The sequence below is a fragment of the Amblyomma maculatum genome, chromosome 1 (genome assembly GCF_055883805.1).
Source record: "Amblyomma maculatum isolate TAMU_Amacu chromosome 1, ASM5588380v1, whole genome shotgun sequence".
NCBI classification, from domain to species: Eukaryota; Metazoa; Arthropoda; class Arachnida; order Ixodida; family Ixodidae; genus Amblyomma; species Amblyomma maculatum.
In genome coordinates, this window is record NC_139344.1 from 177761779 (window position 1) to 177779672 (window position 17894).

Consider the following 17894-nt stretch of genomic DNA (forward strand, 5'->3'; position numbering starts at 1 on the left):
TACTACAGTCTGCTCTGTGCACGAAATATATAACTTAGTATCCTGAGTCATCACCCACCTCCCCTTGATCAAAATATCAGTCAAAACTACCGATTCATTGCCAGCCCCTAGAAAGAGTACATCACGGGCTGAAGACATGCTCTGTTGTCAGTTTTCTTTGCTTACGACTTGCTTTCTTATCTGCTTTCAGCATTTTGCCTTTTGGTCACAGTTTTTTTTTTGTCTTTTTTTTTTTCGTGTTTGGTTTTGAATTAACTTTTTTTTTTTAATTACTGCTCTCCTTTTTGGGCACAGGCTGGTCGCAGTCACAGCTTTGAATCTGGCGCTTCTGGAACTGCCCTCGCACGGCACAAGCTGTGGATTTCACAGGCAGTAAAACAGTGTTTTAAGAGTTGCGAACTTCCGCGATTGTGAAACCACGCTAGATGCAAAATAAATATGAAATGCATATTCTCTAGCTTGTCCCTTTTTTTTTTTTTTTGGCCCCCGAAGTTGGGAAAATTAACCTCGGTTTTATGGCTCACATTCTTCTTTGGTGTAATACCATGCCTTTTGGTCATCATCACCCGGATTATACCCACTGCAGGGCGGAGGCCTCTCCCATTTTCTTCCAATTAACCCTGTCCTGTGCTAGCTGCATCCACTTGACCCCTGTGAATTTCTTAACCTCATTCACCCACCTAATTTTTTGCCGGCACGTGCTACACTTACCTTCTTTTGGAATCAAATTAGTAACTCTTAGAGACCATCGATTGTCCTCTTTTCACGCTACATGCCCTGCCCATGCCCATTTCTTCTTAATTTCAACTAGAATGTCAATAACTTGAGTTCTTTCTCTGACCTACTCTGCACGCTTCCTATCTCTTAACGTTAAACCTACCATTTTTCATTCCATAGCCCTCTGCATTGCCCTCAACTTAAGTAGACCCCTTTTCGTTAACCTTCATGTTTCAACCCCTAGGTGAGTACCAGTAGGATGCAACTGTAGTATGCAACTGTTATACACTTTTCTCTTGAGGGATACCAGTAAGCTGCTAGTTATAATGGTTGAGTACCTTCCAAGTGTGCATTGCGGTACAGAGTGCCTATTTACAAAAATAGATACACGCCAGATTCTTAAAAAAAAATATGCCAAGCGCTCGTATTGGTGGCGCTTGCTATATTTCCTTTGGATCACATTCACACAGTCCAATATTCACATCTCCATATTGTGGCTCCAAAATTTGAATTCATGCTGCAAAGTGTTTTCTTTCTTTTTTTCCTGTGAGCTGCTCTAAATATAGATTTTGCTGCTCCAAAAATTGCTACAAATTCTATTTCAGCTGTTGCACCCCTATTGTAGCCATCTGTTGGTAAGAAGCAGCGTTTCTTAATCAACACAGCAGAAAAACTGCAGTATTCATGCACCACAAGTAACCATGGCATGCCCACCTTCAACTGGGTGCGGTGAGCACACCAGAATGACCTAAGTGGCTGTGGGGAACTGTGTGCAGTGAGAAGATAGTTTTGTTTTTGAAGAAATTTTTTGTTTTTTTTTGGTATGGCTCCACCACGCCGCAAGGCGGTGCGGCCCAATAAAAATGGGACAGCCATCATCACCAATCATCAGTCTACGACAGTCTCCTGCGCGCTCCAACTAGAAAGTTCGATTTGAACTAACAGCATGGAGCTTACCAATGCACTTTCACGTGCTTCAAGCATAATATAATAGTTTGTCTTATCTTACCTGTACAGGGCAAAGACATGACTGGTGTCACACAGTGACAATTGCGATGTGCACACACTTTCTAAACACCCCACTTTAAACAGCAACACTAGTCGGTTGGACAGGTGGTTGCTAGAATATGTACAAAAATGGTTAGACATATTTACAGCAAGAAAGAATATTTTTTCCCCTCCAGAATGGTGTTCGCTAGTGTCCAAGGTTCATGATTCCAGTTGAAATCACTGGGTCTGAGTGGGTTAATATCACCACCCACAGAGAGCTTTTTTATTTACTCTACGAAATTGCACTGCACCACTGTGCACTTATTTGCATGCGCTGAACTCTCTCGGGAGGGTTGAATAGGGCTTGGCCGGGCTCCCAATCATAGAGTGTGCACAACTTTTTGTGAAAGCACAGATGATATCATGCACTAGGCATCTCGAGTGCGCTGCAGTAAGGGTTTTCCTGCATCCTTTTCGCACAAAAGTGTCAAGTGTCCTCTCTGGACATCGATCCCCCTCTCAACCATGTGCTCTCACCGTGAATGGAGCTCTGCTAAGCATTAACGACGGAACTGAGTGGCCGCCTGTGGGCTGTTGAGTTTCGACATTTACGTCTCCTAGTTTGACAGCACTGGCGCAAATGTTTAGGTATCTGCTTCAAGATTTTCACCATGCTATCGCCTCTTGTGCATTAGGTCTTGCTGCTGTCCTTGACACAGTCTCAGTGGAAGTGGGGCTTAACTCCTGGTCAAACATTTGTAGTGTTTGAGTTGCCTGCTGTTTCTTGGTGCAGACAATGCAAACATGGTGCTAGCAAGGCAGTGATAAAACGAGATGAGATCACTGAGTACAGCAAGCTCTCGTATTTAGCCTTCAAGGGACCGGAAAAATGTTCAAATTAAGTGAAAGCTTAAATTATTGAATGGGCCTGTAAAACTGTTTGCATCCCAGTAATTTTATTTAATGAACACCTATATGATGCTTTTTTGCATTTGAGGTGAAACCCATATGAGAACGACGGTTATTCTCAGTGTCTTCTAGTACTTTGCTCACACTGTTAAGAGTGCTGAAGGAGTGCTCCAAAGTCGTAAAGGCCTCCACTACCCGTTTCGCAATGCAACGAAATAGCAGTGCTGCCTCCACAGAACAGCCTCATCATGTTTTAAGGATGCTTCATCACACAGTTCATGCGGTGAAGCGTGCAATGCAATGAAATTGCTTGTGTCCAATGCCCAGTTTCATTGATTTCACTGTACTGGAAATAGCATGTGGATTCATGCAAGGAATATATACGTAGGCGTTTCAATAGTGTTACGCCATTCTAAATGTAAAATAAAACAGTGACTCGCCAAGCAGCGGCCAAACGCCACGACTGGCCGACGTGTGCATTTCATAGCTGCAGGATGGTGTGCAGTAAAGCGACACCGAAACTATGCGACTGAGCTATGCTTTAGTAGTGGAGGGAAATTTTTCATTGTAATTATGCCTGCCATAGTGTGCACAAAGTTCTTGTGCACCACTTTTTTCATGCACCTGAGGTTCAGGGGGGTCTATTTTGGTGATCGTTCGCTGTACGGTTTGTACCTCAACGCGATCCGAATTAACCAGAGCAAGCCTGCCCATTGTTGAATTAACGAGTGTCTGCCATCATAGACCTACATGGGCGTTGGCCAGGCCTGTCCCTAGTTCAAATTTCCAAATTAATGGGGGGGTCAAGTTAACGAGATTTTACTGTATTAGGTCACTAGATCAACTCCTTGCTCAGTTTGAGCTAGCACAATTTTTGGAGACGCAAAGAAGGTACACGCCCAAAACTTACTTTTGCTATGAAAGTATTAGCCATTCAAGTCACCAGTTCGAGCAGCAGAAGAAACTTCAGCATTTCCGGATTCATAATGCAGGAGTGCTGCACATGCCTTAGGCCTACATCAGTTGATAACTTAGTTTTGAAGTGTAACCTAAAGCGGTAATTGTATGTACTGATGCACCTCTATACATTCAACAAATTTTTTCATCTTGAACTTCAGAGCTCAATATTTAAAGGTCCTAAATAAACTCACCATGAAATTATTTTTTTTGTGTCATCGCTTGAACTGCCATTATAGCAGGTCAGGCTGAGCCAGGTTGAAGCTCTTTCAGTGTCAGGTTGGGCCAGATCTCCTGTGAATAGTATAGGGCTGAGGCTAGGTACGGGCTTAGAACTTCAGCCCGTGCGCACCTTTAGGGCTGAATGGCTTGCAGAAATACCACTCATTTGCATCTTCTGACTTCTGTGAACGGGATCTGGTCCACATTTCTCTTGAAGGCATGCTGCTCGTTAGAAAATTGCCATTTTATATTCATACAAAGCGCTGCTGATGTTTCATTTTGATCATCTAGGCCTTGAACAAAGAAGCTCTCTGCTCTATTTTCATTGTTTGCTCATGCTGGCATGAAAACTCTAGTATGAGATATGTTTATTTTTCTGCCAGTTCAGATATGCATATACGCTGCCTGCGGTCAATTTGGTTAATGTACTGCAAATTCGGATTAAGGAAGGCGAGTTTGTTTCCATCTTAGTTCCCTTCTGAGTCACATACAGTGTGTTCTTTTGCTGGAGGTTATTTCAATGAATAAAACTACAGAAGCCAATGAGATACTCCACAAGTGTCACTTTACAGGCGAAGTGCAGGTATTGCAAGCATTCTCGCATATTTTTATATTCTCTGCAACCATATATGCGTTCAAAATATACTGCAGAGTATATGTTTTTAGTGCAGCAGCAATATTACCAGCATTCCGAGCAAACTCTTGATACTTGTCTGAAGCCTATTTTGCCTTGAGAAATAAAAAAAAAAGTACAAACTTTGCTGTTGGTGGACTCCGAACCAAGGCCGAGCCAAACAGATAATCTTTGCTGGCTACTGCGTTGTACCACTCAGTAGCCGGTTTCTTCACATGCTGTATTCAGATGTTGTCGTCTTCATCTTCTCTGACAAAATTGCACTGAAGACTGCAATGTATGGTATTCATTTTGAATGCGCAGCAGCATATATATATATTGTCAACATACCCTGTTCTCTTCATATATCATATGTAATTTTCCCATATTTTGGGACCAATCTCTGCTAAGGTACAACTGTGATGCTTCTTGTGCTTAATGTATGTGCCGAGCGGCAGATTCGAGCCACCGTTGTTTGTCACACGCTTGGGATTCGCAACAGAGCAAGGCTTGTTTTGTAGTTCCTCTGAATGAAATGGTCCTTATAATGAAATTAAACCGGCCAGCTTTGTCTTTAGGGCTGCGGGCACATTTGGATCCATATTCTTCGGTGCTTAGCATATTTCTGAAATGTATATAATATTGGCCCTTACCCTGCACTGCACTAATGTTACAACCTTAAGGAAAATGGTACCTTTGCACCCCCTCCCCTTCACTAGCTGGCCTGTGTGGCTTTGAGCACAGGCGACTGCAGAGAGCGACAGCATTGTCAGCACATCCTCCATGTAACGTGTAGCACCCACACAACTGCGGCAGGTGCGCCCGAGTAGGCAGAAGGCTGGGTTAAGTTTGTGGGTTTGAAGATGAACTGCAAGAATAAAAAGTATCAGTGGCTCAAAGGTGATGGAAACTAGTATTGTGCAAGAAAATGTTCACCATATGCAGCATAGTATGAGACACACATTTTTAGTCCGACACTGAGCTGCTGGCGATATTTTTGCCTACCCTTATTTATGCTACCTTTTATGCATAGCCATATTACTTGTTACAGAATAGCTTCGAGTTATAATGCTTGCTGGTGTAGAGCAATTGAGGGTGTTTAATGTCATAATTAGTGTCTGTTAAAAAAACAAAAAACACCGATATTGGTATGTGGTTTTAGATGCTGCATAAAAGCCCAGTACTGCGTATAGTTTGACAGTAAGGATTAATAGTAGTATATTTTGGTTTGGTTTCTTCTCAGGAAATCTTCACTTTTTGATGGTTTTATGTTTTGCTACTGAAAGTGGTTGGAAGTAAAAACAGTGTTGACGAAATCCTGTCTAGAATATGGTACTTGTATCAGTCCTCTGTTAATCAGTGTATAATAAAATCTGTGCTATGTTTTATATTGTGGTCTCCGGAGAATAAAGATAAAGTTAGCATGGTGTGTAAGAAATGTGGTTTGTCAACAAGCAGAAACTGTGGCATGTATTTCCAGGTTCTGCTAACACTGGAAAGTAGAATAGAAATGCAGTAGTGGTAGTTTTTATTTTTTTTTTCTTGCATTTAGTATCTCTGGTAATTATTAAGGACCGTTGAAGCCATGGGTAAAGAGGGGTACAAAAACTGTGTCTATGCATTTGTATTGCTATGTATTTTGAAGCACTTGAATCCACTGTCTTTCTGCTATAACATCTTTCATGGCCTGTTGTTGCTTGTGGCTGTGGTCTTAAGGCCCGAGTTTGCAATGCACACAGGTGTACGTTGTGTCTGCAGAGGCCCTGTTGCAGAGCCGTCCCTTGCCGGAAATTCCGGATGGAGATGACCCTGGGTCATTTCGGGGGTTTCTGGCTGAGGGAGCCTCACGCTGGATGTCCAAAGAAAACTTGCTGGCCCAAGAGGATGCTGACCCACACCTCTTTGTGGCTTTGTACGACTTTCAGTCAGGTGGTGAAAACCAGCTTTCCCTCAAAAAAGGTGTGTCTTTCATGCTGCGTTTATTTTGAAGTTTCACTTCTGCAGTTGCCCTGCAATAATTTTCTCTTGCATTTTAAGAACAAGTGATTAATGCATTGGTAATGTGGTGTTGTCGGGTCCTTTTCTCTTGCAAGGTTTAATATTTCTTGGCATCTTCAGAGGTGAATATAGTACGTAATTGTCAGCCAGGTCAGTTTCATTGTTTCATCTAACAGGTGCAGCAGATAATCAGTCGGAAGGTTAGTCCAAACTTCCAATTAATTCCAACTGCAACTTTGCCTGACTCTGAGTGTTAAAACGGCTGCAATTAGTTTAGTGTCATACAATTCAAGCTGACTTTTTGTCTCCTTTGAATATTGACAGCTTACTGTAGTTATTTGAAAGAAAGCAATAGAAACATCATTGGGTGTCATGATGAAGAAACAGTTACGGAACTTAAAGTGGTGAACTTGTTTTAAAGGTCGGAGGTCATGCAGCAGGACGTAAACTGCAGAGCACACAGTGCTTCCATATGATGGAAGTATTGCAGGTAAAACTAAATAACCATGCCAGTTGTTTTACTTTTTATGTTCTTTCTATGACGTAGATAGGTAAGAGTGATATTGTGAAGTTAGCATTGCCAACTTTTCAAGTTGTCACCTGAAGGTCTTGGTGCGTGCGTGTACACGTATGCATGCATACGTGCATTTTGCACATTGCTTAGCAAATTTTCAGATCCTGAAAAATGGCCCAAATAGTCGAACAGCACAAAAAATTCTTAAACTTTAAAAAAAAGAAACTACTTTTCTCTGAAAAATGGGCTTCAAAAATTCCGAATGCTACCTTTTCCCCACATTCCATTTGCATGCTATTAATTAAATTGTATTTGAGGTAGGGTCATGTAATTAGCTGACTGTGTTGTGGCCACAGGTCATGCTGCGACATGCTGTATGTGCACCATGCACTGTGAGAACAGAGCCCGTTTCCCTGGGCAGTGACGGTCCTGAGGACCAAATGGGAATCCACAGGAAGAAGCGAGCGGAAGCCAGCACAGCCAACTGTACCGTGAGGGGCGTGGGGGCATCATCTATACATATTTTTTAGTGTGATTGTGTGCTTTGGGCGGCACAGGCTTCCACGCTCTTCTTTCTGTGTAGGACGTCTCAGTGGCTACGAAGATCTTGCTGTTTACTTGAGTAGCAATGGTGAGGAACAAATAACCAAGGCTATCCAAGCCTGTCTGTCCGATTTTATTTCTTTTAAATCCTGTATGGTGCCTATCATGGTGGCAAAGGGCAAGGTGGTTTTGACAGCGATGCCAACTCGTGTCTATGTTATCGAAAAAGTGAACTTTCAGGGGAAAAAAAACGATGCCCAAAGTATGGCTGGTTTAGTATTTTAGGACTTCACAGAGTCTGAAATATCGAAAACATTGGGCGTCAGAATTATTGGAGTCTGAGAAATCAACCGTATATGGCTCATATTTCTTTGTGTTGAAACTGCACATCTAAGAGAAGTACTGGCCAATGCCAGATTCACTTCTATTTTTTTCTCTTTTGTGAAATACAGTCGAACCCGAATATTTCAAATTTTGGTTATATAAAACTGACGGAATATCCCCTTGAAAATACCATGTAAAAGTATAGGAAAGCTGCGTCATATATCGAACTCAAATTTCACCGGTGTTCCGACATATCGAACACCGCACTACACACTGGAAGGTGCGCCTCCCTAAAGACAATCACATACCTTCGGCCGTATGCCGCGTGGCATTTTCAAGCCATGTGCAGAAGGAATGGGAGAGAACAGTGCGGCGACGGTCTAGAGCAATGCCGCGTCCTTTCCCCAAAGGCGCACATATCTGAAGTGATCGTTTGCCGTGCTCCAGCACATGGCGTTTGCAAGCCATGTGCGTGATGGAACCAGAGGGAACCGATTTGGTAATGGCTGGTATGGAGCAGACGCAGCCAATGTAGCCGTGGTGTTCGGGAAAAAGGAAACAACGCGATAGAGCAAAGTGCAAGGGTGTGTTCATTCTTCTGCCGAGCTTTCTCTCCCCTTCCTCTCTCTTTCCTGGTCTTCGTCCACAGCAGCACACACTACGCATCCATCGATAAGCCAGCTCAGTACATAGTAGACAGAACGTCGGATACTTTCTCCAGTGTGTGTTGTGAACCCTTTGTGCACGGTGGGTGACGTGTGACGCATGTATTGTGTCGTGCTGAATGTGCGGCGCATCTTAAGCTATGGCGGTTGCGGACATTAAGAAGCGGCAGATTTATTTTTTTTTTTTGCAAGTCTTATTCTTGTCGTTATGCTGAACGTGCCGCGTAGCGTAAGCTATGGCGGCTGTGAACGTTAAGAAGCGGCAGATTTCTTTTTTTCTTTTTCTTCCTTTTTTTTTTTCTTTTTTTTTTTTGTGAGAGTCATTCATCCTTGTCATCGTGCTGAACAAGCGGAGTAGCGTAAGCTATGGCGGCTATGAACGTAAGAAGCGGCAGATTAGTTCTTTTTTTTTTTTTGCGAGTCTTCCATGCTTGTCATCGTGCTGAACGTGTGGCGTAGCGCTGCGAACATTAAGAAGCGGCCGATTTTTTTTTACAAGAGTTGTCCATCCTTGCATCTGTGAATCAACGAAAGCACATGGCCAGCTGCGATCATGAAACAGGCTTTTTGCATTGTTCACTTCAAACGGCATTTGCAGCTATCACGCTTTCCAATGTTTTTGTGGCCGTGGACTCTGCCCGCCCCAAGCGCGGCGTGATAAATCGAACCAGGCTTGTTTAATCAATTTTCACAATCGCAAATGACTTCTCAAGCAGATTTCTGTATATCGAATTATCACCACATCGAACTATTTCGCGATCCCCTCAGAGTTTGATATATCCGGGTTCGACTCTATGTGCGTTATCATAGTTTTTGTGAAGTTACTGTTCATGTCACGACAATCAAGTCTTTGCTGGCGTTGCAGGAGAGCAGGTGAAAGTGGTGTCATACAACAGGACTGGCGAGTGGTGTGAGGCGCAGGGTCGTTCAGGGCAGGTGGGCTGGGTGCCTTCCAACTATGTGACACCCGTCAACAGCCTAGAGAAGCATTCCTGGTACCATGGACCCATTGCACGTAATGCAGCTGAGTATCTGCTGAGCAGTGGCATCAATGGAAGTTTTTTGGTACGTGAGTCTGAGTCCAGCCCTGGCCAGCGCTCCATTTCCTTGCGGTGTGAGGGGCGTGTCTACCACTACCGCATCAACGAAGACTCTGAAGGCAAGGTGTGTTGAGGAGCTTTTACTATACCGTGTATTGTGAATGTGGTAATAGCAGGGCATTACGAGCTCTACATCCAAATGATAACTGCCTGGATGAGGCCGAGGAGGCCTGGATAAGTAGGCACGCAGGTGAGCAGTCCAGATCCTACTACACGAGTGAGACCATTCTTTTCACTCCGCCTAATGTGCCTGAATTTTCAGAGCACTGGCTGTGATGCCGCTCCAAACACAGTGCTCACAGTGGCTCATAGCCTGCTTAGCTGCACGTTTAGTTTTTCACGACTGCAGCCCTCGTGGTTGGCACTGTTTCGTTTCCCTGTGCCCTGGTCGTGGATGCGTGGGCTAGTTTCGATGCTCATAGTTCTCCCATGGTGTTCCTTCTCGTCTTCTTTGGCCGAAGATATATGATCTTTAGATTTAAGTTGTAAAAGGAGAAGTGGTCACTGGGAAACAACTGCAACAGTGCACGCGAGACACGGCATTGCTGTGCTCTGCTGCATAAGCCTACGGCAGTGTGAGCCAAAGTGGCTGCGCTGTATCTTGGTGGCCATCAATGCATTTGCTTTGACTTAACATTGTGGCATGCATGCTTTTTCCATGCACTCGATATTGGTTGTTTTAAGGAAACGGTGAGGTAACTAATGTGGCAGGTCCGAGTAAGTTTAATGAGTGAGTGCTGTTGCATATGCTGCAGTGTTTTTGGCCGCAAATTCAGATGAATAGGAGTTTCTCAATTTCAGAGTGTTTGGGAGTTTTAATGCAAGTAGTGAAACTGCAGTAAAAATCAAATTGAATAGTTAATATTATTTGCAAGCTTCTCAAACTTTTGAATATTTGCAGAGCCCTAAAGATTGCCCTTTACAGTGGAAGTTTTGTTTTTGTTTGATTAATTAGAATTGAGATGTTAGTTAAGGAGCACTAGTATTAATAGCCTGGGTAATTTTAGTTGTATGCTCACTGCACAAAACAAGGCAGGAAAACTTGTGGCTATGTAGTATGTAGTTGGGGCTATGTGGCTGCCAATTGATTGCCAGCAGCTCTAAGAAATTTTGATGCATGAAGCCCCGTGTGATATGCAGTGCATATATTACTTACTGTATTTACGCATATATAATGCGAGATGGGTGGAGGCCAACCTGCAAAAATAAAAAAAATGAAACATTTTATACCGTAATCTTTTCCTGTTAAAATAAAGTTCAGCTGAGCGCTCGGAAAAAAATATAAGGAAGGCATGCAAAAAAAGTATGGAAGTAGCTCCCACCGATATTAATTGTACCAGAGGCAGCACTCTTTTTTTACATGATTATAAGTCTACTTGAATTTATGTCGACCCCCCCCCCCCCCCTTCCATCGCATACCCAGAAAATAAAAAAAGCATGCCAGTGGATGATTTTCACAAGGGAAATTTAACCCATTTAGCAGCTTTCAACTTGTGGCCCACTGTGCAGTTGTTTCTTTGGCATAAATTATGGCCGCCCTCTTGAATGCTGCAGTTAACGAGTGCTGAATGCATATGGCTGGCCGTGAAGTCGAATGTGCGAACGCCGGGCAGCACTAAAGAATTAATAATTAGTGTCGGCTCTTCCATCAACACCTCTTGGAAATGCCACCATATCACGTGACCCGAAGTGACTAACGTGCAAAAAAAAAGAGCGTCTCTGTGATTGGAATAGTGGCCCTTCCAGGAAATATTAACACTTCCGTAGGTATGGTGTGTGCTGCACAGTAAAGGGGGAAAAAAAGGAAAATTATTCCTGGGAAGTGCACACAATAACTGAATATTGCGCTTAGAGCCGTATGCAAACAAACTCACCTTCTTGTCCCAGGTACATTGTTTATCTTGCTCTTTTTGGCAGTGCCATGCTTCGGTTTCAATTGTAAGTCGACCCCCCCACTTCGGATCTTGAAACCTTAAAAGGGACTTCCACTTAAAATTGCATAAATACTGTAACATGCATAACATCTTTGATTGCAGCAAGCCCTCAGACATGTTAACGCACGCAGTCGCCCGCATAGCAGTGGTTTCTGTGCTGCCACCACTGCTGTATTTTTTGTGCTGTGCTCATTTTCCTTTTTTTCCGTTCTCTACTTAACATGCCCTCTCTTCCTTTTTCCCACGGACTGCACTCTTTCATTGCCACCCTCTTCTTGATGCGTGCACACTATGCACCTCGAATGCCATCATAAAGCTGGCTTCTTTCCTAGCAGCTTACAAGCCTGGTGGTGAAGCATGCTGTAAATATCTTGAGCACTGAGAAAGTAAAAGAAGAAAAGCGGTATTCATGCCTTGGTTCTGGATATAATTTTAGTTGCTTCTGAAATAGATCATTTAAGGAAGAAAACCTGTTTTGTATTCTTTGCCATAGAGCCAAATGCTGTGCACCATTACCATCACCACGTGTTTAGTTTTTGACGAGAGCCCCTGTGAACTTGGCAGAGCGCCACAACACTTTGCCCTTCCCAGGAGAGCTGCGGCTTTTGTGGTGCACGTCCGGCTTCATCGCGTATGCTTAAAAAGGTGGCTGACACTCAAGCATCAGAGAGGAGCGGTGTAGTTTAAACCAGAGCACCATGAAGCATCCTTTACACTAAAATGCTATAGAGAAAGCATGACCCAAGTGATTTGGTGAGCTCTAGGCCGAGAGCGAAAATACCTGACCCCTTCACACCACAGTTAATGTTTAAATATTAGCAATGCACACTTAAAAATTTTTCCTACGAGTTTTTTTAACCTTTCCTAAAAAATGCACGTCAAACCTTCAGAGCTGGTGTTCAGAATGTTTGCTTTATCTTGTGGCAATTGGCCTGCACCGTATACTATCACAGACTCATCAGATCATGATAACATTAAAAAGCTTTTCGAAGTGAACAATGCCAAACACTGTTAACACAATTGGGGTTGACCTTTTGTTGACAACGGATGGACGGACGTTTGGACGGGTCGATAGGCAGATGTTCGTAAAATTCACTCTCATAAAACTTTGTCAATTTGTTTTTTGCTCGCATTATGAAACCTTCCCAAAATTGCTGTCAACATTTTTTTTTTTTTAATATTTGTTCATAATGAAATTTAATTTGGTTATCACCAATGTGTTTTGCTGAATTCTTGCCAAAGACTACGCTTTCCTTGTGATGCAGGTGTATGTCACTTCGGACTGGCGATTCAACACCTTGGCTGAGTTGGTGCACCATCATTCACTCCATGCTGATGGCCTTATCACTCAGCTGCTCTACCCGGCACCAAAGCGCAACAAGCCAGCTGTGTTTGCGCTCAGTCCAGAGCCAGATGAGTGGGAGATTGACAGAACAGATATAGTCATGAAGCACAGGCTAGGTGGTGGCCAGTACGGGGATGTGTACGAAGCTCTCTGGAAGCGCTACAACCTCACAGTGGCGGTTAAGACACTCAAGGAGGACACCATGGCTCTCAAGGACTTTCTGGAAGAAGCGGCCATCATGAAAGAAATGAAGCATCCCAATCTTGTCCAGTTGATTGGTAAGAACAGTAGCCACTTGCGGGACATGTGCGGCTTTGTGTGCTGGGCTGTAAAAACTGTACCATTTCTTTGTATCGCTATGTCTGTCCCTGTAAGAGAGTACATAGTAAAGTCAATCTGACAAACAAAAATTTTACTACAGTCAAACACATTTTTAACGGCCGCATTTTTAATGAACGTTCGGTTATTACAAATGAGGGTGGAGCTACCGTCTCAATATGTATTACGGCAATGGCGCTTCATCTCAGATAAAACGAACAACCGCGGCCGCACAACTCTGTTAGAGTGAACGCGAAGGCGCAGTAAAATCGACCTTGCTGTCAAAAAATTTGCCCTTACCGCTGGCGCAACAGGCGCGGCGACCCCCCTCCCCTTCCCCCTCGTTCCTTCACTCTCCAGCCCACCTCACCATTTCGAGGAAAAAAGAAAAAAAGAACAGGCGCTCCAAAAAGCAATAAAAATGGAGCACTCGAATTAGAACGCAGGCATACCAGGCGCCGATGCGCGCTTCGGCGTTGTCACGTGGTATGGCGAGATTTTAATAATAATAATAGTAATGCCTTTATCTTCCATTACAAGGATGAGGGAGGCAGACAGAAAAAGCTAGGATTCTAGCTTGACAGGCTCTCACCTCCCCAACAAAAAATACATAATTTACAGAAAAAGAAAGGGAGACAGTATAACAGCATACCAGAACAGCTTTAAAGAAATAAAAGAAAAAAAAGACAAAATGAAGCCAGCAGTACCACAAAAGGAATATAGCAAGCATGGACAAAAATTCAGTTTTAACGCAACTGCAACACTGTAACGCATAAAAATTAAACATAAAGACAAAAGTTGCACCCAGCGACATATATTTGAAACAAAGTTTCGCGGCTCTTTTTGTTTAACGCGCTCAACAATCATGTTGTGGCTTTGGCAGAGGTTAAGGGGGATGTGGGTCTTAAAATAATTTTTATTATTTATCCAATCTGAATGAAACTTTTCAGTCTTGATCAGTTTTTCATGCTCATTTCAAATCTGTGCTTGGATTTTTGATAGCTACATTGGTTCAGGGACTGCAGTAGATTTTAAAAATAATCAAATGGTACTTCTTTCGGGGCATTTTGGCAATTTTGCCTTGCCAAACACAAAAAATAGTTGCATAGACTCAATGCCAGACATGCTCTAGGGGGTGATGCTATCTTTATTAATTTGAAAGCAAGTTATAGGTAATGGAAACAAACCAACTCTTACTACATACACTTTTCTCTAATTAGCTCTCATTACCATGCTAATTTGCAATTAGCACAATTGCATCAGTGCAATATGAATAGCATCACCCCCTAGGTCTTTTTAGTATGATTACAATGATAACCTAATTTGTCAGTGTCACTTAAAAACAACATAGGAAAAAGCCCCGTAAGGCTGAGTGCAGTGCCCAAAAATACCAAAATGAGAAAAATGCATTTGAAGTTTCAGACAGCTTTAACTTTTTCTAGAATACAGCTACAGTAATGTGAATGACATCAGTGTGTAGCTCTGCTCTTCAAGAGAAAGTCTGTACTAAATGTGTGACAGTACCTTACCCTCAAAATGGCAAAAGCTTGTCATAAAGCTATGCACTACTCCTATAATCAGCGTGAGAAACTAATTTATCCCTTCACATGCTTGTTCCAGTGCCCTATAAGTTAAAGAAATACTTAAATTTGTGCAATAACATGGTATCACCACATTAATAAACTTTGACAAGGTTTAAGGCGAAAACACAGTGGCATATATTTCTCAAATTGACCTAATAAACTAGTCACTGTCCCATAATGAAACTTTGCTGTGCAGCAGATGCACAGCCGCACGCAGAGTCCTTTGCTGGAGCAATAACTTCTATTCGCACTCCATTGCATACTGCTGCGCGAAATTTCTTGTCCACCGCACTTATCACGCACTCTGCGAAAAAAAAAGAAAAAAAAAAAAGACCGAGATCGTTCACGGAAGTGTCGTGGCTGAGGAACGCGGACAACGGCGCGGTCAGGAATCCTTGTCAGAAGTGATGCGATGAAAAAGCTGCGAACGGCGGCGTCAATGGAGTTGATCAGTATCAACTGAACAGTTCAGTACAACATATTCATGCTGTCTTGAAGGTGTCTGGAAGCGCTCGGTGACGATTCTATGCCGCCGCACACCCCGCATCGGACGCAACATGCGACCCTGGCAGCGCGCAGTCGTCGTCATTCTTCAGCAACGCGTTCCCCGGACGCTCTTTTTTTTTTTTAATTTTTTTTTTATTATTCTCCTGACTCGCGTAGGTCCAAAAGATCAGTGCCAACTGCGAGCGCAATTGATATGATAGTAAGTGCACGAAAGGAACGTGCTCAGCGGCTGCCGCGGTGGCGAACTAAAGAAAAAAAGAAAATGGCGCCAGTCGTGGTGACCAATGGGAAGCGCGAGCGCGCGCTAGCCAATCAGCGGCTAAGAACGGCTTTCGGAAAGCCTGCGATGGCAGTTGTTCGGCTTGGGTGATGCCATTTTGACATGCCGCGAAATTCGCACAAAGAAACAAGCTTCAAAACAAGCCCAAGATGGCGGCGATCGGCCGGCTGCTTCGCCCGCGGCCCGCGCGGGAATTGAACAAATTTTTGCTTTTTCTGGGCCATTTCGCGGCTTTCATGGCGCTTTAAAAGTCAGTTTTATTGTATATTTTTTAGGACAGGTGCTTGAAGGTACAAACATTTCGAAAATGCGTTTTTCTCAAAAATGATTTTTTGTCCATTTTTTACTATTCTAACGCCCGTATTCACAAACGCGTCTCGACTCGACGCTCCACCTCCATTCCTTGGAGCGGAGAATACAGCCGCTACTCCACTCCAAGTCCGATTCCGATTCATGAACGCCCCTCAGCGTTTACTCCGACAAGTTCTTCTCGAGAATTCCTCCTCCACTAGGAGCAGCGCAAGTGGCATATGGGGACGAGATTAAGATGAATTTTTGGCCCGAAAACTGCTTGCTGAACTGTGCAATATGCTCAGTTTTTCATATCAAGTCTTCTAAACAACTTTCACAAACGACATCGACGTTAACAGCATAGTGTAACTTGTTTTGTGGGCTGAATGCAAAGGGCAGCTGTGAAAAATGGCCAAAAATGTTTTTGCATCTGGCAACAGTCGCTGCTGGTGGGCTTCGAGAAATGGTGTGAATACTTAGATTTGTTTTTTGGTACGAGATCTACGCTCGGCCTTTGCCGCTTTGCCTTTTTGTTATTGTCAGGCTTTGACAGACCTTCTTGTTTTTATTGCCAGGCTGTGACAGACTTTTTTTATTGCCGGGCTTTGACAGGCGTTAAAATACCATTGCAGGAAAAAAAAATACAAGCCGCAAACTCCTACGAGCATGACTCTGGCCTGCACGGAGGCAAGTTAAACATGCGTGCTGCTTTGCAGCACATTGAAGCTCATGCACACTGAATTCGACTCTCCAGAAGAAAATGCCGCGTGTGGTTTCTAAACAAGTAGGGAGCCCTTCTTTCCATAGGACGAGCACACCAACGCGCTCCCTCGACAGCGCCACGCCTGCCGCGCGTCCGAAGATGTACTACGTACCCTTGGGCGACGGGCAAGCCATTGATGCGCGGGGTGCAGCACAGATGTCCGCACAGTCCCACCGCGCCTCCGGTGCTTGCCAGCTTACTGCATACAACACGCTGTTCCCCCACAAGTTCGGCGCCATCTGCGGAAGCGCGTGGGGTGAGCCACGGAGAGTGTGCCACTGCCGCTTGACTCCTGCCGCGGGTGAGCTCACCATTTACGGTCAAATTGCGCCTCAACTCTGCACTCGGTGGGCTCCGAAAAGGTGTGTCCATTTATCCAGTGATGACTTGAAATGTGCCCGCACCACTCAAGCGCAATGCAATGATGCGACAATCAAACAGCACAGACGTCGGTGGCTGATCACGGTTATCCATGTTCGGCGTGAGCGGCAGGGACGGATGGAGGCTAGCAATGGCTGCATTCGTAAAACGATAGCTGGCCAGAAGTCCCGGGTCACTGTCACTCTCAGCTGATGCTTTAGAGAAAGGTTCGGTGCATCCTTGTCGTATCTTCTTTCATGAAAAGTTTAGTTATACCGGTAGAAAGAATTCCATACAGCGAGCGGGCGATGCGATGTCGGCCATGTTTACAAGCGGAGTGGCGGTCGAGGAGCGGCCAAGGTAGTGTCGTCGCAGACTCGAGATTCTCGAGAAAACTCAAGTTTTCTTTGCCGCTGAAGGAGCGATTCGAGTGAAGATTGCTTTCTGAAACGAAAAACAAGCCTCGAGGGCCGTTTGGAGTAGAAGTTCGAGTGAAGGTGTGTTTGTGAATACGGCGGTAAGACCCGTGCCCCCCCCTTAAGAAAGTGGGGTAGACTATGCCTAATCATCTGTTTACCATAACGTGTTTTGTATGAATGAATGTGCCATATATCATTGCTCCTCGTTTTGTACGATGGAGATTGCCCAGGTGATCACGTGGCATGCGGCGATTCACCACTCAGTGCTCCGCCTTATGTGCTGCTACCGTGAGCGGGCAGCGCACAGTTCATGCATTACTCCTTTGTATAGTTGTTACCCTCTTGGTGCACATGGTTCACGCTGCTCTCGTCGCTGCATCTTAAGAGTTTTGTGGACAATCGGATGCTTTCGTCAACAGATTTCGAGGGCTGAAAATTCGCCGAGTGTGATGGCAGACTGTGGTTTGGGTTCAACATTGGCTGCGAAAACAAAAGCTGTTGACGTCTCAACTAAGAAAGCTATTCATATTGAACTTGGTCAA

The 17894-nt window shown here is 44.0% G+C and overlaps 1 protein-coding gene across 3 annotated transcripts in view; it reads left to right on the forward strand.

The window, feature by feature from the left end:
- Abl (tyrosine-protein kinase Abl) overlaps positions 1 to 17894 on the forward strand; it is a 92882-nt gene that overhangs the window by 15702 nt on the left and 59286 nt on the right. The window contains exons 2-4 of one of the 3 annotated variants that reach the window (XM_084589652.1): positions 6125 to 6367; positions 9318 to 9616; positions 12752 to 13109. In XM_084589652.1, the coding sequence (XP_084445778.1) occupies positions 6125 to 6367; positions 9318 to 9616; positions 12752 to 13109 (900 nt within the window). The remainder of the gene's footprint in view (positions 1 to 6124; positions 6368 to 9317; positions 9617 to 12751; positions 13110 to 17894) is intronic. The other 2 variants (XM_084589654.1, XM_084589653.1) reach the window with 2 other exon arrangements.